Genomic DNA, 23,318 nt, shown 5'->3' with positions numbered 1-23,318 from the left:
TCAATAAAAAATTGCTATCTGCAATGCACGTTAGTAAACTTTAGAAACTAAGTTCATACTGCTCATGTGGGTACCAGTTGGGTGTTAATTACATGTATAGTTGACCCTTGAACAATGGAGGGGTTGGAGGTGCCAGCCCTCCAAGCAGTCAGAAACCCACATATAACTTACATTTGTCCCTCCTTAAATATGGTTCCTCTATCTGCAAGTTGAACTAACCACAGATTGTTATTACCTGTTTATTGAAAAAAATTCATGTCTAATTGGATCATGCAGTTCAAACCTATGTTGTTCAAGGGTCAGCTGTACTTACAATTTGTGTTCTATCTTCTCTCTCTCTGTCTCTCTTTAGTCATTAAGTCATATCCTACTCTTGCGACCCCATGGACTGTAGCCTGCCAGGCTCCTCTGTCCATGGGATTCTCTGGGCAACAATGGGTTGCTATTTCTTTCTCCAGTTCTATCTTCAAGGGGAAATTAAATATTTTGTATTGTCACTAACGCAGTTTCAAAAATTCTACATTGAAAGCAGCAAGACTTACCTACTTTACACAACTGCAAGGTAGCAAATTAAAAAATGACTTAAAAAACATTTATGAAAACTAGCCTCAAGGCTTACAACAATAAAACCATACTGATAATGTCAAACCCAAAGCACGTACTACTTGAGCTGAAATGCCCTCTATGCCTGAACTGCTTTGTTGAAAGTGAAAAGGTTTCTGATCTCCCAGTTCCCAGCAGTGCCAACAATGAAAATCATACTTCACTTATTATCTTTCCTGTCAAATGAAGCTAGAGATCTCACTGGGTGGAGGAAAAAAAGTGAATGTATTTCTTTAAATAACAATATTCTTGCTCCTCAAGGCCATTTTTTTTTAAGTTAAAATATATACACAGATATACAAGAGACACTTTTTTAAGCTTGAGCCAAATATTTCTTAATAGCGGTGGGAGTTAAGAGGAAAGAGACTGGAGAATGAGTTGTCCACATATAACATGCTTTCCAGCCTTGGCTAAACACTGGGACCACCAGAGGGTGCTTTCAAAGTTCCCAAAGCCCAGGCTGCAGGAAGAACAATTAGGCTATTTGGAATAGGACCCACGCATGAGTAATTTTCTAAAGTGTCCTCACCATCCCTTGAGTGAAACCACTGTGCAGCCAGTTGAAGAACCACAGTATTAATAATTACATCATTTTCAGGTCCCTGACATTCTCCTTTAGAAAGCAAAGAAAGCACTGAGATTAAAATGATGAACAGTTGACAGGACTATAAGCAGTAGCAGCTTAGGAGGAAAAATGCTTCCAAAACACTTTGATCTAAATAACCAGACTGGATCTCTGTGGTTTTACCAGGATGTTAAGTGTCCCACAGACGATTAAGCCAAAAAGCAGTTCAAACGAGCTGTGTCAAGTGGGTCTCAAACTGGCTGGCAACTGAGAACCACAAAGAAAACCTTCTCAGGCTTTAACTAACTAGAGCTAGATGGAAAGTTAAATGACAGAAATAGAAGGTCATTCCTGAGTTTGGCTTTATTTAACATCTTTATCTTTTGAGGAAAAACCATCACTTTTCATTCACCGGGAATGCCGCACATTACCGCCTTCTCAAGCCATAAGGGAGAAGGAAGACTTGCATGCTTCTCCTGCAGGTCTCCTGCACCAGACAGGCCGATATTACTCTGCTTAAGGGACAAAGGAGATCCGGTCTCAACCAGTGTGTGTCCAGTCCTCCAAAAGGTGAATCCGTAAAGAACCAGAAAACTATAATACCATAAGGGTGCGAGGTCCTGACTGTAAGACTGAACAGTTGTTGAGCATGGGGCCATGATGCTAGACCAGAGTTGAACTCCCAGCTTTTGCACCATATGATCTTGGGCAAGTTAACCTCACAGAGCCTCTGATTCCCCAAACATGGGATGGACCCAATGACATCACCATCTTGGGGGATCATGAGGACTAAATTAACTGAGATGATGTAAAATACTTCATGCTCTGTTCTGCAAACAGTGGATGCACATGAAACAGCAGTGATTCCTGTCATTTCTACAGGCAAGGCCAACGGATTTTGACAGAGACTTCAAAAGAGGGCATGAAGCTGAGGTCACAATCTTAGTTTTCAGGAATCAAAACAAAGGTAAAGAAAAGAATGATGGCTCAAGTTTTTAAAATGAGGCTTGTGTTACTCTGATGTATTTTAATTATGATCAGTTGAGTTCAGTCGCTCAGTCGTGTCCGACTCTGCGACCCCATGGACTGCAGCATGCCAGGTCTCCCTGTTCATCACCAATTCCTGCAGTTTACCCAAACTCATGTCCATTGAGTCAGTGATGCCATCTAAAAATCTCATCCTGTGTCGTCCCTTTTCCTCCTGCTTTCAATCTTTCCCAACATCAGGGTCTTTTCAAATGAGTCAGCTCTTTGCATGAGGTGGCCAAAATACTGGAGTTTCAGCTTCAACATCAGTCCTTCCAATGAACACCCAGGACTGATCTCCTTTAGGATGGACTGGTTGGATCTCCTTGCAGTCCGAGGGACTCTCAAGAGTCTTCTCCAACACCACAGTTCAAAAGCATCAATTCTTCAGCACTCAGCTTTCTTTATAGTCCAACTCTCACATCCATACATGACCACTGGAAAAACCAAAGCCTTGACTGGACGGATCTTTGTTGACAAAGTAATGTCTCTGCTTTTTAATATGCTGTCTAGGTTGGTCATAACTTTCCTTCCAAGGATTAAGTGTCTTTTAATTTCATGGCTGCAATCACCATCTGCAGTGATTTTGGAGCCCCCAAAAATAAAGTCAGCCACTGTTTCCCCATCTATTTGCCATGAAGTGATGGGACCAGATGCCATGATCTTAGTTTTCTGAATGTTGAGCTTTAAGCCAACTTTTTCACTCTCCTCTTTCACTTTCATCAAGAGGCTCTTTAGTTCTTCTTCACTTTCTGCCATAAGGGTGGTGTCATCTGCATATCTGAGGTTATTGATATTTCTCCCGGCAATCTTGATTCCAGCTTGTGCTTCCTCCAGCCCAGCATTTCTCATGATGTACTCTGCATGTAAGTTAAATAAGCAGGGTGACAATATACAGCCTTGATGTACTCCTTTTCCTATTTGGAACCAGTCTGTTGTTCCATGTCCAGGAGATCCAAGACAGAAGAGCCTCTAGATGTACATTAGAGACACAAATAAGATTCTACACAATTTTGTTAGGTAGAAAGTTAAGGGATGAGGGATGAAGGTGACCTAGCCAAAAAGGATGCAAGCTGATCTCTAAACCCTACCCCAGAAACGCCCAGGAGAGCTCACAGATATGCTACAAAAAGAACCTCAAGAGATTTTTCTAACTCCTGCAAGTAGGCCCTAGGCACACAGTGGATACAAACTAACCACAGGGGCTTCTCCAACTCCAGCACATGCACACATGCACAGCTGTGTCAAGTAACCTTAGGCAGCTAGCAGTCTGTTAAGGATTCATAAACATTCTATACATACATACATTTGATTATAACAGACTGAATTATGGGAAAGACATAAGTAATAGAGCCTGCTGTGCAACTTGCAACTGTCAATCAAAACTCAGTCCACACCCATCTAGATGAATATGTAAAATGACTATTTTGCATGTGCCCAGACATGTCCCATTCCCTGATTGTCCTCGAGTGTACCTATTTGCATTCTGCACAGGGCATGAACCAAGAGGAGGAGACAGGGAGTATAAAAAGGGAAGACAGGGAGTATAAAAAGGGAAGTCAAGAGGCATCATTGCCACTCCTTCAGGGCTGGCCATCTTCATCCTATTTAATAAAAGAACTTGAACTGTAACCAGTCTGTTGTTTCAAACCCTTGCTATGATGAGACAGGAGCCGAGAAATCCTGCCTGCTTGAGCTGTAACAAGACTAGAACTGAGGGAGAGAAATACACCAACCTAAAAGTTTCACTATAATATAACCTTCCAGAGAGAGAATACTGGAGGAGAACCAAGACCAGAATTGGATGTCCAAAAGAGCTTGCTGGATAAGTGAAATTAAAGCAGAAAACTGGAACGTGCCTAGGTGTTGTGAGTCAGAGACCAGGCTGGGTAAAGTTGGGAGACAAGGAAATTTTAGTAAGATGGAAAAGTACATTCAAAGGGTCAGTGGAGGAAAATAGGAACAGGACTAGAGAAAAAAATGAATGAATGGGGGGTGGGGTAAAGAAAGGCAGAGCAGGATCTAAAGGAGGTTTGATTGGGGTGTACTTCCTTAGCCACATTGTTTGAGTTTCAGAAAAGGACAGTGGAGAGCCAGTCAAGTATCTGTGGGCATTCTGGAATTAAGGATTCATGGCAAATAGATGGGGAACAGTGGAAACAGTGGCTGACTTTATTTTTGGGGGCTCCAAAATCACTGCAGATGGTGATTGCAGCCATGAAATTAAAAGGCACTTAATCCTTGGAAGGAAAGTTATGACCAACCTAGACAGCATATTAAAAAGCAGAGACATTACTTTGTCAACAAAGGTCCATCTAGTCAAGGCTATGGTTTTTCCAGTGGTCATGTATGGATGTGAGAGTTGGACTGTGAAGAAAGCTGAGTGCCCAAGAATTGATGCTTTTGAACTGTGGTGTTGGAGAAGACTCTTGAGAGTCCCTTGGACTGCAAGGAGATCCAACCAGTCCATCCTAAAGGAGATCAGTCCTGGGTGTTCATTGGAAGGACTGATGTTGAAGCTGAAACTCCAATACTTTGGCCACCTGATGTGAAGAGCTGACTCATTTGAAAAGACCCTGATGTTGGCAAAGATTGAGGGCAGGAGGAGAAGGGGACGGCAGAGGATGAGATGGTTGGATGGCATCACGGACTCAATGGACATGAGTTTGAGTAAACTCCAGAAGTTGATGATGGGCAGCAAGGCCTCACGTGCTGCAGTTCATGGGGTCGCAGAGAGTCAGACACGAACGTGCGACTTCACTTTCACTTTCAGTACTGTGAAAGGGCTGGGGTAGCCACTCTTATTTTATAGGTAAGTGAATTTAGAGACAATGGGAATACACCAGCATAAAAGTTTTAATCTCTTGTCCCTAGGTTTACGTGTTCAAAGTTTGGAAAATGTCCTGGAGGTATTATATGCTGTAACTTCTTTTTTTGCAGAATAAAAAATAAATAAAGAAACGTTAATTCTGACTCGAAATGCAGACACGGGGTGCCATTTTTCTCGTCCATATATCCTCATATAAATGAAATATGTTTACAAGATGCAGGTGAATTAGAAACATAACAGAAGTGAAAAGAAGAGTCCTAAGCTAGAAGATAAAGTTTCCAATTTGTTAATTTCTCACTCTTTGTCTGACTAAAATGTTCTTTTGTTATCAAAACAAAATTGATTTCTTCAGCTGAATTCTTTCTGTGAAAATCCTTGTGTTTTTCTTTTATCACCCAGCCTGGCCATCTGAAATTAGATGAGGAGCAAGGTCCAGAAAGTTAATTAGCACTAGGCTAACATTTACTGTAACGAATCATTTAGCATTTTTTGGCCATGCACATTTTCCATTAAATTTTCACAAGAAATAAAAAAGACCATTAATATGTTGTGCACAGCAAAGTGTTGGTCATCTAGATCTTAAACTGCTTAGCACTCTGGCTGGCCCTTGCTAAGATTAATTTATAGTTTAAAAAATTTGTCATTTACTATACCGTCTGCAAAAACTTTCCAGAAAAGCATCACTTTTGACTAGTTGGATTTCTCTCCATTTCTAGCCAGGATCACAGGCTCTTAGTTTCACAAAGACCCCAGAATGCTCCATATCTGTATCTCTGTGGCCACCCTATTTATAAACCTAAAATCTACCAGTGCAGAAAAACTGCTGGAATATTTCCTCTCCATGAGAATCTGTTACTGTGATTTGAAATGTGGAGTTAAAACGCCATGTCTTTGTTCATTAGCTTTCAGAGGGCAGTTCTACAATCGCTTCCAATTACTTAAACCATTTCTACAACAATCGGCCTCCATTTTTAAAAGTTAGGACCACTTGGCTTTTGCTTCAGAAAAGGTTTGTTAAAAGTGTTGCTTCAAACTCAGATTAATTTGTCTTTCTGGTCAAGTTGCCGTACAAACTGGAAGCAAAAGGGTACAGACTTCAAGACTTCTCAAATGGTTAAAGATATGATGCTAAAAGAACAAACCACACTTATGGAAGAGGAAATTTCCAGTCATGATTAGAACGTATTCCCAAGTCATAAAAAAGAACAAAATAATGCCATTTGCAGCAATGTGGATGGATATAGAGATTGTCATAATGAGTTACAGTAAGTCAGAGAAAGACAAATATCATATGATACCATGTATATGTGGAACCTAAAAAAATGGTACAAATGAACTTATTTACAAAACAAATAAAGTCATACATGTAGAAAACAAGCTTATGGTTATCAGTGGGGAAAGGGAGGGTGACGGATAAATTGGGAGACTGAAACTGCCATATACACACTGCTGCTGCTACTGCTAAGTCGCTTCAGTCGTGTCCGACTCAGTGCGACCCCATAGATGGCAGCCCACCAGGCTCCCCCGTCCCTGGGATTCTCCAGGCAAGAACACTGGAGTGGGTTGCCATTTCCTTCTCCAATGCATGAAAGTGAAAAGTGAAAGTGAAGTCGCTCAGTCGTGTCCGACTCTTAGCGACCCCATGGCCTGCAGCCTACCAGGCTCCTCCGTCCATGGGATTTTCCAGGCAAGAGTACTACATAAGATATATAACTAGGAAGGACCTACTGTATAGCACAGGGAACTCTACTCAATACCCTGTACAGACATATACAGGAAAAGAATCTGAAAAAAAGAAGTAGATATATGTATAACTGATTCACTTTGCTGTTTCCCAATTCACTTTTCTGTACACCTGAAACTAACACACCCTTCTAAATCAATTATATTCTAATTAAAAAAAAAATTCTCATGTTGACCAGCCAAATAACGAATCCAAAAATGGATTCCCACTTCCCTACCCCCCAAAACCAACAACAGAATTATGGAACAGGTTATTAAATGACATTACTATTACTTGTTGGCACAGCATGGCGAAATCTTTACCTTCATTCCGTAACTTTCCACTTACCAACTTAAATGTCAATGTTTTTAAAGCTTTGGGATCATCTACAATCTTCTGTAAATTAGCAGCCACTGTAAAATATAAACACAGAGAAAAAGTGTCCAGATTATTTCCAATAACACTGGATTTTCACATCAGTGCTTCAGAAAATTTGACTAATGATGCAATAACCTGCAAAATAATTTCTTTCACAGACATTACAAAGTCCATATAAATGACCAAATTACTCTCATAAAGACATTTTCTACCACAACCTGCATCTTCAGTGCATCAATTAATCAGTATACACTGGTCCCACATTTTCTACAATAAAAGAGAAATTACTTACTAGTGGAAAGTAGAAAATGATAGTAGCCCCCAGTGTTTCCACTACCTGGACTTTCTCAACACTCATTAATAAGAGATGTATTAGCCAGGACAGGGCAGTTCAAAACAAAGAGGAAACTGCTTTCTCTGGAAATAATAGGTCAGCATTTTGAACTCCTGTCCCTATAAATTCACTCAGTTCTCTGCACCCATTTTTCTCAAAGTAATAAAATACAGTGGATACCCTCCACAACTCAGGCATGTGTCTTAGTGCTTTCAGAGCATGGCGATCTGTCAAAGCAGTGATACCACCCTGAGCAACACCTGAGCTGGGTGCACAGGGCCAAGCACTAAGGTTGTCCATTTGGAGCTCAGTAGGGCAGATACGTTTTTAGTAATAGCCAGATTCATCAGAGATCTGTCCTGCTCTCTGTGGTGTCATGATGCTTCATAGAGAAGTCAGCCTTCCCTGCAGAGGGTCCTGTTTATGAACAGGATTCTCATGAGATGATGCTGATAAAAATTTAACACCTTGCTCCTTCTACCTCCAAACCCAAAGTATAAAGCTGAATGTCAAGTACGTGCTGTTGGTCAAAGAAAGAGAAGTTGGTATTGAAGAAATTAAGAAAGTCCTGTCCATCATTTTTATTTTCCAAGAGGAAAATCCCCTGCTGCTTCAATAATCAGCCATCTAAAAAGTTATCTGAATACTTGAAGAAAAAATTTAAGAGAAAAATAGTAAACATACAAATATTTTGAGAAAAATGTTTCAAGTATAAAGTTTCTAAGTAGAAAAAAAATCTGTGCAAATTTTATTTTTCTCTAAGGTAGGCTGAAAACAACCTAGATACATGGATTTTTGACTGAATAGTTTCATTTAATCCATCTGCTGCAGAGGAAAAAAAAGAAAATTAAATCTTCACTATGGCCTGTTTCTCTTCATAAACCGTTGCAAACACCGTTTTATCTTCATCTTGACCTCTTAATACTCCCAAGTAACTGACAAAGTTTCATTTGTGCTAACACCCCTCGCCCCCATTCATCTTTTTCTCTCCCATGTTTTTGCCCACACAAGCAAATGTACACATATATCACATAGAGATCCTGAGACACCAACCTCCATCTTCTTTTGGCTTCCTCTACAGTTTCCCAAACTTATCTCAGATACAAAAATCATCTGCTAATCAACAAAAAATACCAGCTCATGGAGTGCAAAGCTCTGCTGTAAAATTCTGCCCACTAAAGCCAGTACTGATGATGTCAGGGCGTTCTGACTATATACAGATTGCAGCAACTGAACAGAGTCACCCTCTTCTTAAAGCATAAAAGTGTTCTAATAGTTCTTTGGATCTGAGCTGATTTCATGAGTGGCCATAAAGTCTCCACATGAATTTCAGTCCTTTCATTAGAGTCTCTCCATTAATGTAGATGATTTACTGCCTTGTTCTGGGTCATCTATTTCCAGTCTGCTCTCTAACGTTCCGCCAAAAGCAGAGCTGTGTCCTACACTAATTCACAGCCCTCTCTCTGGTGGACACACATCTGCGCTAGGGCCAGTTTCCAAGGAACGTGGCTAGAAGCAGGCTATAGCCTGGAGGGCAACACTGAGCTGCTGGCATCTTAAACAATCGTCCCAGAAACCACATCCCCAGTTGTGAACTCTGCACCTCGAAGAACATTAGAAATTCAAATTCTGTCTTCTGCTCAAAGCAAAAATAGCAAAACTGGCCACTTACCTGATTACTTATCCCAGCTGCTAGGCTTATTTTCAATTTAGTTGATTCTAATTTGTTGTAAAGTGCTACAAAATAACTTCATTTAACTGACATCACATAAAATTCAGGGTGATGCTAATTTCTCTTCTAGTAGCAATGCTCATTAAAAAGATGGGTGTCACTGTTTTCTCCCTTCTCCTGACTGCACCTGGAGTTCTAAAATAAAAAAATGCTCCTTACCTGGAACGTGAGCTGAGAAGGAAGGGCTGGGTGTTACTTTAGACTTCCTCAAGTATGTGCTGAAACTTCATGTTTTAAGATACTCTAGTTTCCAAAAACAAAAAAAGGCGGGGCGGCGGGGAGGTTCCTGAACTCAGTGACTGTCAACTCATTTCGGACCCCTCTCAGCTTTCCCAAGACTCACGCGCCTAGTTTCTTAGGCAGACTCTGTTACTCCTTGAACTTGTCCGTTCCCTCCTCCCCAGCCCACTGTCTTTGGTCTTGGTGCTTTCTCTGTGTCTTGACCACACAAGACACAGGTGATACTCACTGAGGCCTTCTTGCCTACACTGGGGTACGTGACACCTTTTTGTGAACAGTCTATTTTTTTTGTTTGTTTCCTATTCTTGTGTCCCTGCATCACACTTCAGGGTTGAATCTCTATCGGGGCTAGAAGTTTCTGTCTGCTCTCTTGGATAACATCTGGCCTAAGTATTGTCCTTTATAAAGCTGTAATAATAACATTAACCACATGGGAGAAGGATGCTAATGTTCAATACTCCCGTGAATCTAACAGAGAAGGAAATAGGACTGTCCCAGGGGATAATGGAGTTGATATCTCTCTGCCAAACTAAGTCAGGCATTTCCCAGACACTAGCTTCTCCATAATTTCCTTGTACTACTCAAATTCTGCACACTTTGACAGCAAAATCACAGTTAGATAACGAGTATTTACAGTTTGTGTTTGTATTCTGAGTGATTATTCAAAACGTGAACTTTTCTCCCCCCATGCTAGTGTGTTTCACCTTAATCTCATATAGTAGTGATGTTCTAATGGAGGTGACTTAATTGGAGCTATCCTCAAACAAAAGCTTTGGGGAAAAGCACACCAAATGAACCCCAAAGCTGATGTATTCCCCTAGCAAGAAATTCTAAGACAAGGGCACAGACTTGGGTTACCTGACAAGATGATAATAACATCATAATACGTTTTACTCAAAGACACACCCTGTAGGTTGCATGGGTACAGAAAGGTGGCATGAGATTACAAAGACAGAGACATGGATGCCGAAAGAGAACTGAAGCCCTAAATAAGGCGAAGAGGAGAGGCTGGGAGGCTGGGTTTCTGAGATACTGCTGTAACACTAATGCAAAGTTGTGGCTAATTAACAACTCAGTTCGGGACAAAGGAAGAGATCTGCCCTATAATTTTCTCTAAATGTCTGGGCTCCTATCTTCAGGAGATGCAGTGCAGCACAGTCTGCAACAGCCTGAATTCTCCAGCCAGGGTGTCTGCGTTCAAATCCCCCTCCTTAGAGCTGTGTGGCCCCATGAACTTGGGCAAGTTTCCTTAGCCTCTTTGTGCTAGAAGTTACGCGTCTGTAAGAGGTGGATGGTAACGGTGCCTACTAATAGGGTTGTTCTTAGGATTAAGTTAGTAACAAAGTGCTTAGAATGGTGCAGGATGTGTAGCAAGTGCGTAATAAACATTAGCTTATTGCCTCTACCCGGGACACATGCAAATCGTAACTGGTTTCCTTGCCTTCAGTCTAAACTTCTCAAGAGTCCCGTTTCTCACACCAGAGTTACCTGGAGAATTTAAGTCATAAATTGGAACATGTTGCCTCCTTAGGTAATACTTTTGAACTGTTTCCATCAACTTTGGGATAAAGCTCAAGTTTTTAATGTGGTCCATCAGACCCTCCACGGTCCAGCTTCACCTACCTCCCTAGTTTTTTGTTTTTTGTTTTTCCCATTTCCTACCCTGAAATTTTCCCAGGAAAAGTTCTGTAACCCTCACTCTCCTCTACATCTCTACCACCAAGTACTGAAATTGTGTTTTTTTTTTAATAGTGATTTCCCCACTATATACTGATAACTCAGATAAAATCTTAGCCTTCTACGCAAAAGGTTTAACTTGGACATACATGCATTCATTCCTGTTGTTCAGTCAGTAAGTTGTGTCCAACTCTTTGCAACCCCATGAACTGCAGCATGCCAGCCTTCCCTGTCCTTCACTATCTCCCAGAGTTTGCTCAAACTCACGTCCATCGAGTCAGCAATGCCATCCAACCATCTCATCCTCTGTCGCCCTCTTCTCCTCTTGCCTTCAGTCTTTCCTAGAATCAGGGTCTTTTCCAGTGAATCAGCTCTTCACATCAGGTAGTCAAAGCATTGGAACTTCAGCTTGAGCATCAGTGCTTCCAATGAGTATTCAGGGCTGATTTCCTTTAGGACTGACTGGTTTGATTTCCTTGCTGTCCAAGGGACTCTCAAGAGTCTTCTTCAGCACCATAATTAGAAAGCTTCAATTCCTCAGCGCTCAGCCTTCTTTATGGTCCAACTCTCACATCCGTACATGACTACTGGAAAAGCCATATATGTCATATATATATATATGTCTCATATGTTTCATATGTATATGAGACACATATCCACCTACACAGAAACTGATGGTTTCTCACGACCTCACAAGTCGTGAGAAACACGACTTGCTAGAACACAAGTATAACCTCCACCATCTTCTCTAGATTTGTACAATAACCTGTTGTCTCCCTGCTCCCATCCCACTCGCTCAGGTCTGACCTCCACCCAGCAATCAGATGAGCCCTCTAACATATAATTAAAGCATGTGACTTTTCTATTCAAAGTCCCCTGCCAGCTTTGCAGCTCAGAGTAAAAAAGCAGTCTCTGCAAGGAGCAAGCCTCCCAGTCCACGTCTGACCTCATCCCACATCATTCCATTTCCAGCTGCCCCTGCTCCAACCACAGCAGCCTCAGGGCTGCTTCTCAGGTGCTCAGAGCCAGCTTCCCCTCAAGACCCTCTGTACACGCCATTCCCTGCTTCTCCACAACTCCCCCTTCCAAGTTGCTGCTCACATGTCTCTGGCTACCCTATCAATACCCCTACACAGCCCACTCTCTACTTCTTTACCTAGAATTTTTTTCATAGTATTTATCATCACCAGACCTGCTATATATTTATGAACTTCTGGATACAGCTTTTCACTCACCACCTCACCGCCAACAAGGCACAAAAACAGAAACTCCAGTGACTGGAGGAACTTTGTCTGTTCATTGCTACGTTCCTAGTGCCTGACACTAGTGTCAAAATAGAGGGTTCTAAGGTTCTAAACATCTTGGGTTAATACCCTCTTACAGAAGAATTATTCATATCTTAGGAGTTCTACAAATGTGTCTCCTAAGCAGCAACCTAGTTTATTTTCCCAAAGCAAATCAATTAACTCTTGGCTCATCCCAAATGAATACTGAGTATCCTAGGCAACCATGACTTTAAAGACTGGCCATCAACAGGCACATGGAAAGATGCTCAGCATTGCTAATTATTAAAGAAATACAAATCAAAACTACAATGAAAGACCACCTCACACCAGTCAGAATGGCCATGATTAAAAAGTCTACAAAATAACAAATCCTGGGGAGGGTATGGAGAAAAGGTAACTCTCCTACACTGTTGGTGGGAATATAAGTTGATGCAGCCACTATGGAAAACAGTATGGAGGTGCCTCAAAAAAGTAAAACTGTAACTACTGTATGACTCAGCTATCCCAGTCCTGAGCATATATACACAGAAAAAGCCACCATTCATAAAGACACCCACCTGTGTTCACTGCAGCACTAGTCACGACAGCCAAGATGCGGGAGCAACCTGAATGCCCATCAACAGAGGAATGGATAAAGAAGATGCAGTGGATAGACATGGCTATCTACTGAGTAGTTTTCCATCATGGAAAACCACTCAGCCATAAAAGGAACGAAATAATGCCATCTGCAGCAACATGGATAAGTAAGTTAGAGAGCAAGACAAATACCATGTAATGTCACTTGTGTGGAAATCTGAAATATGGCACAAATGAACCTGTCCACAAGCAGAAACAGACGCACAGACACAGAACGGACCTGTGACCCCCAAGGGGTGGCGGGGACAGTGGGAGAGGGATGGACTGGGAGCTGGGGTTAGCAGATGCCAACTATTACACAGACAGTGGATAAACCACAAGGCCCTACTGTACAGCACAGGGAACTATGTTCACTATCCTATGAATAAACCATAACGGAAACGAATATAAGAGTGTATATATATGTATAACTGAATCACTTGGCTGCACAGCAGAAATTAACAAAACATTGTAAATCAACTATACTTGAGTAAAAAAATGATAAAGACTGGCCATGTTTCTTTTAAAAGTGAGATGTAATTGACACATAATACTGTATTAGTTTCAGGTGTACAATATATTTTTTATGTATGTATATATTATGTGTGAGCCCCATATCAGGTCTAATCATCCATCACCACATGCCGGGCCCAGGGTGTAGCCACAGGGAGTCCCCAGAAGCCCACTGACAGCTGTTGCTCAGCCCACCGTAGCCTTGTGTATTCTGGGGATACGAGCCCCTTTGGCTTTCAAAGCTAGGTGGGTTGGGGGCTCATCTCTCAGGTGCAGGTCTTAAAAGCTGGGGAGCTAGAGGTGGGGTTCAAACCCTCCTCAGGGAGAAGCTTGGAGTGAGTTCCCTCCCAATGTGGGACATCATGCCATGGGGGGCATGCTTAGGGCACAATTGTGTCTCAGCCCCTTACACTCATTTCAATGTGGGCTTTTTCTCATTTGCCCGATATGAAGGAGCTGCCCAGCTAACTTGGGGGTTTCTTTCAAAGGAAATTATCCCACACATAGCTACAGATTCAGTGTGTCCATGGCTGATTTCAGCATCCTCCTGTGTCAACATCTTGAACTGGAACCCAGGATTTATCTTGACCTATTTCTCTCATCTGTTACCTCTCATCTGTCTGCAAATCTGTCTGCAATTTCCGACAGTTTTGCCTTTAATATAGATTTGCAGTGATTTATCTCTTCTCATCTCTATCTCCTTCTATTTAATCCACAAGGAACCACCAAGATTGACTGAATTTCACTCCTTTTTTTCAGAGGAGAGCCTAGCTCACTCTCCAGGTAAACCAGCCAGACTAGCATAGGTGGTCCCCAGACAAAGAGAACCCTCAGTGGGTAGTAGAGGATGGACATGGTGAGTATCGGCGTGACCTCAAGGCCAGCTGCCACAGTAGGGACCAAAGGTCACACCACTGACCTTCCCTGGTCCAGCTCCCTGGGAAATGAGAGCGCCTGCTCCTGGAGGAACAGTCCCCAGATGGGTCCACGCAGGACCACAGCAGTGAGCGCCATAGGTGCTGCCCAGGCCTTCTCTTCAGGAACGAGGCAACTGTCCTGCAATCTGCAGGGGTTTCTCGTGGCTAATGAGTCTCAGCTTCATCCCTCTTTGGAGATTCCCTTCACCAAAGTGTGCTGTCTCTCCCCAAAGGCAGCCTGCGTCCATGGACTGGTCATGAGGGCAGAAAGGCCCCAGTGCCTCAAGGCAGGACCATTCCAAGGGTCAGCTCTGATCCAAAGCTCCTATGGGATTAGCAAAGGCTTTGGCTGTGGTTGAATCCTAGTTTTAATTCTTCCATCTGCAAAGTTCTACTTCCTTTAGTCCCTCACAGATGTCAACCATGAAAGTACTCCTCAAAAAACCACCTGCATGCAAACGTATGCTCTGAGTCTTCTCCCTGGGAAAACTTAGGACTCTATCCATGGATAGACATTGTACAATCATCTCAGAAGGTGTTCTCATTATTGAAATTTTAGGACAGTACAAATGATAAATGAAATGTTCAGGAAAAAGGGGGGAAATCAGTGTATCATATGACATTTTTCTTTGCATTTTCTCAAAATTGGGATCCTGGATGATGGGAAAAAGCAGTAGTTTAGAAGAAATTTTAGGAATGTTACAGGTACTATAAGCAAGCAACCTTTGACATCACAATTTTAAACAGAGTTGAGTATTACTATTATTTACATGTAGCAGGAAGGGATTATGGGGAAATAATAGACACAGAAATCCACTTGCCAGTCTCATTAAGGTTTGGGCAAATTCCAGTTAATTACTATTATCCTGGTATAATGGGAAAGTCTGAAACAGTATGGAATAGCTAAAGTGGCTGGTATTGAATGTGTCCTCTAAAATATAATAATAAACCTGATATTTTTATCCTGAACTTCCTTTACTGTGCTTAAGGTATAGTTTTATGAACTGGACCACAGCGTGGCAATCAAAGTGTCCAATAATCATTATGTTATTATTGTTCATTTTGAAAGCAATGAAATGGTATAATCAATGAAACTGCAGCCTCATTTAGCTGGTAGAGGTGCTGTACCATTCTGTTTATAGTTCACTGTGAAGAATGGCTAAACTTTAAAGTCGTGCTTGCCAAGAATACCCAAGGTTCATCTGGGATAAAGATAAGAATTTATCTATTTGTTTTGGAAAAGAAAAGAGGATTACTGCTTAGGAGACACAGTTGTTGAAAGGACATTAGTTCTTTAAAAAAAAAAAAAATTGGAATTCTATTAGCCTGGGATTTTTAATATTGGAACCCTCTAAATTGTAGGCAAAATTTTGTCCTCACATTACTGGGGAAAGGGCGTGTAGCTTTTACCAGATTCTTATGGGGTCATGTCCTTAATAACCTTAATAATCCTTGTTCCAAATATTTATTACCATCTTCTCTGACACTAATGCAAGCGACTCGGGGGTGGGCCTTTGTCTCTTTCTGTAACAGTCTTACTGAAGTACAGGTGGCATACAATAAACTGCACATATTTACAGAGTACAATGTGGTGGATTTTGACAGGCGTTATAAGCTAATAAAACCATCAACACAAGCAGGATAATCAACATATTCCTCACATCCCCAAATTTCCTCAGACCCTTTATAATCAACCCCATTACCCCTCCCTTTTATTCTCTCCAGGAAACCACTATTCCATTTTCTGTCACTGTAAATTAGCTTGCATTTTCTGAAATTTCATTCAAGTGGAGTCATAAAGTCTGTACTCATTTTGTCTGGCTTTTCTCACACATCATAATCCTTTTGAAATCTATCCATGTTGCAGGTGTATCAAAAATTCTTTTTTTGCTAAGAAGTGTTCCATTGTACGAGTATATGACAGTTTGTTTTTGTGTTCACCTCTTGATGGACATTAGGACTGTTTCCAGGGTTTGCTATTAAAAATAAAGCTGTCATCAACACTCATACACACGTCTTTGTATAGACATATGTCTCCCTTTCACTTGGGTAGATACCTAGGAGTAGAATGGCTAGATCATATGGTGAAAGTGAAAGTCAAAGTCGTTCAGTCATGTCCAACTCTTTGCGACCACATGGACTACACAGTCCCTGGAATTCTCCAAGCCAGAATACTGGAGTGGGCAGCCTTTCCCTTCTCCAGGGGATCTTCCCAGCCAAGGGATCAAACCCAGGTCTCCCACACTGCAGGCAGATTCTTCAGCAGCTGAGCCACAAGGGAAGCTCAGATCAGATGGTAGATATATATTTAACTTTTAAAGAAATTACCAAAATGCTTCTGAGGGTGATTGTGCCATTTTTATAATGCCACCAGCAGTGTACAAAAGAGATCCAGTTTCTTACACACTTTCCAGCACTTAGTACAATCAGTCATTTTAATTTTAGCCATTCTAATTAATGCGTAGTGAAGTTCCACCATAGTTTTAAATTGCATTCCCTTAATAGGACATCCTTCCATGTTCATATTTGGTAGTCTTTTTATAGCCACTTTCTGACAAAGTATTAAGAGGTTCCACAAAAACAAGTGTGGCTTTTCTGAGTTAAGTTGAAGGCTTTTTTTCTACAAAGAACCAAAAGTTTTTTATGAGGAACCCTAGGCATTTCTTCATCTAAGAAGAAAAATGTTCTGAGAGTGTGTATTAGATCTTCTAGATCATGTAGCCGATGAATAACACATTTATACAGGTATCAGACAGAACTCCGGCAGCATCTGCCTACATCCTGGGAAAATCTCCCAGAGCTTCTTGTACTGTTCAGATACCTCAGTTCTCTTCCCTTAGGGGTTTGTGAACGTGTAAGTCTCAAGTCTGAGTTGAATTAAAGAAAAGAAGGAAATGATATCACAGAAGGGAGAAGAGATAAGACATAGGAAATTCATCCAACTTTGATTTCTGGAGGCACTAAGAAAAGCTTTTCCATGTCTACAGCAAAAAGGTTTTATTTAATTATGCTAGATATCTAGATTCCAAGAGAAGAGTCTTACACCCAGAGGCACATTCTGGAAATATTAACAGGACTACCTGTATCAAAAGCATGAAGCCAAGAAAATACTCTGGGAATTTGAGGACAATCTCACAACCACTGTTGAGGGAAGACTTACACCTGCATTAACTAAGCACAAACCAAGACAAAAAGCTGACTGCTCTCCAGTGTACTGTATGTATAAGACTAAAAACGATCTGTCTCCCTCTTGGTGCCTATAATCCCTTGATTAAAGACAAAAACACTCACACAAATAAGTCTGTACAACCTAAGTCTGTATAAGTCTTTAAGCCATCTCTACAATCTTGTAAAATCTTATAAATTTTAGGAAAATTCTGATCAGTCAGAGGAAAGATGCCAAAGGGAAATCACACAATGAACTTCACAGGATGGATTTTTATTTTTTCTTATTGTCACTCTCGCTTTACCTTACTCTGTTTTATAAAGAAGTTCTGCAATAGCCATGTATTAATAAAATGTACACAGGCTTAATGATTAACCCAGTGGCTTCTGGGCTGGGAAAAACTTTGGAAAAGTTAAGATTAATGAGACAGTAAACACCCTGATATGAGGAATACTACTTAAATTACAGGCCAATGCAGCCAACTGAGGCCAAATCACCTGGCCTGAGCACAGAGAGGAGAAATCGGAAGGCCTGAGCCTGGCACGTGGTGGCAGCCTGCCAGACACAAGCAGTTCTCACACTGGGGGCCCACCCACACAGTGGAGGAGAGAGCTGGGCTTCTGTTTACATCTCCTGGCACTGCCCCAGAGAAGGATACTTCTTTTATCTTTACCACTTGAAGTCTCTTTTTTCTTTCTCGTGCTATATTCCAAAGCCTTTAAAGTAAGGGTTTAGTAGCCAGTGAGTGGTACGGAGCAAGGCTGAATTGTTATCTTCTTTAATAATAAGAAATCAAAACAAGGGCTGCCCGAGTCTTCACTCTAGGTTAGTTCATGGCCTAAAAAACAAAGGACATGGTCACCCTACTTACAAGGGACCAGGCTGAGGCTCCTTGAAAGCAGACGCCACCAGTCACCTTGAGATCTCCTGTTAGTATCCAGCACTAGGCCTGGCCCCCAGCAGACACTGGACAAGTTAACAAAGAAAAGATCAGCAAGTACTTGGCTGCCAAGATTAGAAAGCACTGTTATCAGAAGCTGACATCACCTCACCTCAAAGGTGAAGAAGATAAGCAGAGCTGATTAGGGTGAAGTTACAAAAGCTTGTTGTATGAGAACTCCACCCTCCACTGAACAGGACCATCTCACCCTGCAGAAGTCACCTACCTCCCTGACAACCTTCCCTCTCCCCAAGCGGCAAAGGCCAAGGAGGCGCTTAGGCTCCTTGTCTGTTTAGCTTACTGCTGTACACCCAATACCCAGCACAGGGTCTGCCTCAAAGGAGGCATACATAACTCAAGATGGAATGAATGAAAAGAAACTAGTGGTATATTATTTTCAAAGATAACATGTTAACTCTTCTAGGCATCTGCAATTAAATTTGAGACTTAATCTCTCCTTAGGATACGATCTGTTTCACAGAAGGAAAGGCTGGGCCATTAGAAACTAGTGCAGATGGATTTATTCTCCTTTATTGTGGAAGGAAGGGGTGAAGTCTCTCTGTCCCTAAAATTTGACTAAACTTATAAGGAGTTCAGGCATTCAGGTGTATACCTTCTGATTAAAGCACATTTAATTTGAGACATCCTCACTCCTGCCTCCTGTGGTCTTTCAGAGGCTGGAGGTTGGGTATGAACTCACACTTGGCCCATCTTTTAATTATACGAGATGGTCAAAATAATGCCCTATGACTCCTCTCCCTCAAGTATACTGTAGGACGCAGACTGTGTTCTCCTGCCTTCCTGTGCCTGCTCCCATCCCAACTTGAAAACTCAGAGCCTTCTGGACTCTTTAATTTCTGCTGTTTCCAACCCTCCAGAGTCTCAAGGCAGGGAGGGGTGGGCAGAAGTACTAACTCAAAGATCCTTCAGCCATCTATTTCATCATGAGGACATATTAAGAGCTGATGAGATCACTGAGAGCTCAGCTCCTCTGAGTTATAGGGCAAAGGCTGGGGAGAGAAAGCACAGCGTGTTAGAAGTTGGGTTCAAGAGCATTCAAGCTATTGCTTGTTAAAACCCATTACTTCTTAAAAGCAGGTGTGCATTCTCGTATGTATACTGTAAGCATCCAGCTATTAAACTAATTATTAAACTAATCTTACAAGAGTGTGTACCCTAAGTTGGTGTTCCTGCTAGATTCAGGGGATATGCAAATGCAAGTATTGCAAACCTTGCCTTGCTTACTGTGGGGTGGATTCATAGAGGAATAAGCACATGAGCGCTGCTGGTGAGGTAGGAATATGGAGCGAGGACGGCACAGAGGCACTGCCCGGAGAGAGAACCCGCTGCAATGCAGGAGCCCTGGGTTCCATCCCAGGGTTGGGAGGATCCCCTGGAGGAGGGCATGGCAACCCACTCCAGTATTCTTGCCTGAAGAATCCCCATGGACAGGGAGACTGGCGGGTTACAGCCATGGGGTTGCAAAGAGTCGGCACGACTAAGTGACTAAGCACAGCAGAGCAGGCTTCAGAGACAAAGCAGAGCAGGCCTCTGACCTTGCTGCTAACCTGCTTGGACACTGCCCTGACTGTGAGCTTCAGCCTGCTGACTTCCAGCAGGAAGACTTCCAGCACCACAGGTAAGATATGAGGGATCTTGAGACTGTTGAGCCCCTAGAGGGGATCTGGCCAACCAAGCTCCAGGTTTAACAATATTCCAAGTTTTACATGACAAAACAAACAGCATTAACATGAAACCAGAGCCGCAATTTGCTCACAGATTTATGATGACGACAGTTTTCAACCTGGGATTATAACCCGGGACTAAACTGCCATCTTTGAAGTCTCACCCACGGAGCGGATGCGCTGCCTGGGACCTGTTGCCAATTGGGACTCCAGATGTGCTGTGACACGGGACCTCCCCGCACTGTTTGAATCTGGATGGTGGTCAAAACCTAATTTGGTGATGTATCCTCTGCTGTGTCTATTTCTCTTTTGAGTATATTAAAAGTAAGCTAGATAATTCTCTCATAAATATTGGTATTATTTATTTATATATAATGAGTGGCTTATTTTGTTAACAAATCCTTTGAACCTCAGACAAATGTGAAAACTTTCGGCAAAACAGGGATGAGGGGAGACACAGGTGAGGAGCCAGCTGATGCCAGGCTTCCACCAGGGAGTGCGGACTTTCTGCTGCAGGAACAGGGCTTTAAACATGACAGCAGGTAATGATGATGTTAAGTATACATATTGAGGGATGTTATTATTTGTGAAAGCTTGGAGAAATAAAATTTGGGTTTGGCTTTGTAAAAGTAAAAATATCTTAACAGTCAAGTGACATGCTGACTAGAACTAAAAATATCATTATATATGTCAACTTATTGTGTGCGTGTTAGTCACTCAATTGTGTCCGGCTCTTTGTGATCCCATGGACTGTAACTCGTCAGGCTCCTCTGTCCGTGGGATTTCCCAGGCAAGAATACTGGAGCAAGTTATCATTTCCTTCTCCAGGGGATCTTTCTGACCCAGGGATCCAACCCGCCTCTCCTGCATTGGCAGGTGGATTCTTTACTGCTGAGCCACCTGGGAAGCTCTGACAACTTATTAATACATTTTTAAATGAAAAGCTTTATACATGTACAGCCAGTATTCATATTTACTGCTCATGTAAAGTGATGTCCTCACATAGACTGTGAAAGGAGTTAATAAATAAAAAATATTGTCTGGGTTAAGATAAATTAAAGTGAGCTTTAAAATACCCAGCTTGGGACTCTCATGCTGGCAGCTCTGCCTCATACATTCTAAGATGCCTGGGTGCATGGCATGTGGGTTTTAATGCAACTAACCTTACACAGAGGAGCTTTTTCCTCCCAATGATTCATTAATTGAGAAATCACTGTATCTCGCTATGTTAATTGCCCTAATTGAACAGATAAGAAACCCCCCTAAGAGGGACTTCATTTTTCTTTCCTGTTACTGTTTTCTTACCACTAGGGTAATGGAGAAGAGCTATTATTACAAACAGATTTAAAAAAAAAAAAACAGTGGGGGAAAAAAAAACCAGTGCAAGAACTTCAGAATTGATCATTTTTGTTTGTACATTTGTGTACTTTACCAAAACACTGTATGAATAAAGGTATCAGTGGAAAAGCAGCTGACATTGCATCCTGATGTGAGGAGGAACATCCAGGGACATCAACTCCAGCCTTTCTTCTTCAGGCAGGATTGTTGTACATCATTCAAGACCGGGAGGAAGTTGTTTATCCTTTATCTGAGATTGTCTACAGAAGGACATTCTGATATTTCTTTATTACTCATTTTCATAGCATACCAGTTATGATATTATTACATGGTAGCTCATCTTATTGAAACCAGTAGCCTTACTGAACTTTTGGTGGATAAAGGACATTAATTTAGAGGGAACAATGTCTCTCTAAATAGTAAAACATAGCCTCAAGGACTCCAAAGTGTATTACTATTATCAATAATAAGTATTAACTTGCATGCTTTGGGGTATCAAGACATTTGTTCAGCGCCTACTATAAATCATAAGAAGGTACTTTAAAAAAGGAAATAGCATAAAAATTCAACAGCTTCAAAACAACCTTACATTTAAAATTCTTAGCAGCCTAAGACTCTGTTACAACAGGCCTGAACTTCTAACTTACTCATTAAGTAAAATGCAGTATTTGGGGAAAGAAAGAAAATACAGAGTATGCCAGACATTCAGATCACAGAACCTGTAGTCACAGCTTTTCTAAGTCTTACAAATACCCCACTAATATCTCTCTTGACTGGAATTCACCAGTTATATGTGCATGGCCAGCACCATCTGGTTGAACATACACCAATAGATTAAGACATTCCAACCCCATTTGGGATGGAGAAAGCAGAGATCATCTTAAATATATGCTTTCGGAACACTGCCTTTAATGCCAGCATCAGTCGAAATAATTATCAAAAAGATACTTTTTGTTGCTGTTATCAGAAATTATTTGAAAGAATGGTAGGGGAAGTAAGACAGCCTGCAGGGAGGATGTGCTGGGTCTCTAAGGATTAAACAGGGATTAAATCACTCGTATGCTTAAAAACACCAACCTAAAGCAACCCAAGAAACAACTACTGAAATTTTTGCTTTGGTCCTTGCAATGATAGTGGAACTTCAGAACGAGATTAGCAACCTTTCAGAAATGTTATATATTTATAAAGGGGTCAGTTATCACAAGTTCTTTGCATGTACATGAAACATAATAAAATGAATTGAATTTCAATTTCCACCCCCCATCGCTAATAAACAGAGATCAACCTGCCTTAGATACCTAAGCCCAACAAAATGGATTTAGACTTTATGGCAGGTAGCAAGTAAAAAATAAGAGGAATAGATAGCGTGTTGATTTGGGGAACAAAAATCAGAGGGAGACAAATGAAACACTTCTGGCAAAGGAAAAGACAAGAAAGGAACACTGGTCAGGTTATTAGAAGGCACAGGTAGCTCACTATCCACGTAAATAAACTGCTGATTATCTTCGGGAAGGAACCCTTTTGTTGGAGGACATGGAGGGCCCTCTTGCAGTGTGGCACAAGCAATCAAAACACAGAAGAGGAGCCAGGAAAGAGATGCTGACTCAGAGATGATCACCAGTAATGCACTAAGGAATACAAAAATCAGAAGAATGTTTGGCAGCAGTGAAAAACGAAAACAAGACTGAACTGTGTGTGCAGTATCAGAGAACAAGTCAAGGCTACTTATTCCAAAGCTGTTGAAGGCAGC

The 23,318-nt window shown here is 41.5% G+C and overlaps 1 protein-coding gene across 2 annotated transcripts in view; it reads right to left on the bottom strand.

Annotated features, from left to right (window-relative positions):
- The window catches only part of STK39 (serine threonine kinase 39), a 317,449-nt gene that overhangs the window by 7,502 nt on the left and 286,629 nt on the right, over positions 1-23,318 (bottom strand). For both annotated transcript variants that reach the window (XM_010858933.1, XM_010858932.1), the window contains exon 17: positions 7,096-7,160. In XM_010858933.1, coding sequence (XP_010857235.1) covers positions 7,096-7,160 — 65 coding nt within the window. The remainder of the gene's footprint in view (positions 1-7,095; positions 7,161-23,318) is intronic.

This window comes from Bison bison, unplaced genomic scaffold, assembly GCF_000754665.1.
Source record: "Bison bison bison isolate TAMUID 2011002044 unplaced genomic scaffold, Bison_UMD1.0 scf7180017864452, whole genome shotgun sequence".
NCBI lineage: Eukaryota > Metazoa > Chordata > Mammalia > Artiodactyla > Bovidae > Bison > Bison bison.
Note: the sequence above shows the minus strand (reverse complement) of the source record. Positions and strands in the feature narration are given on the sequence as shown.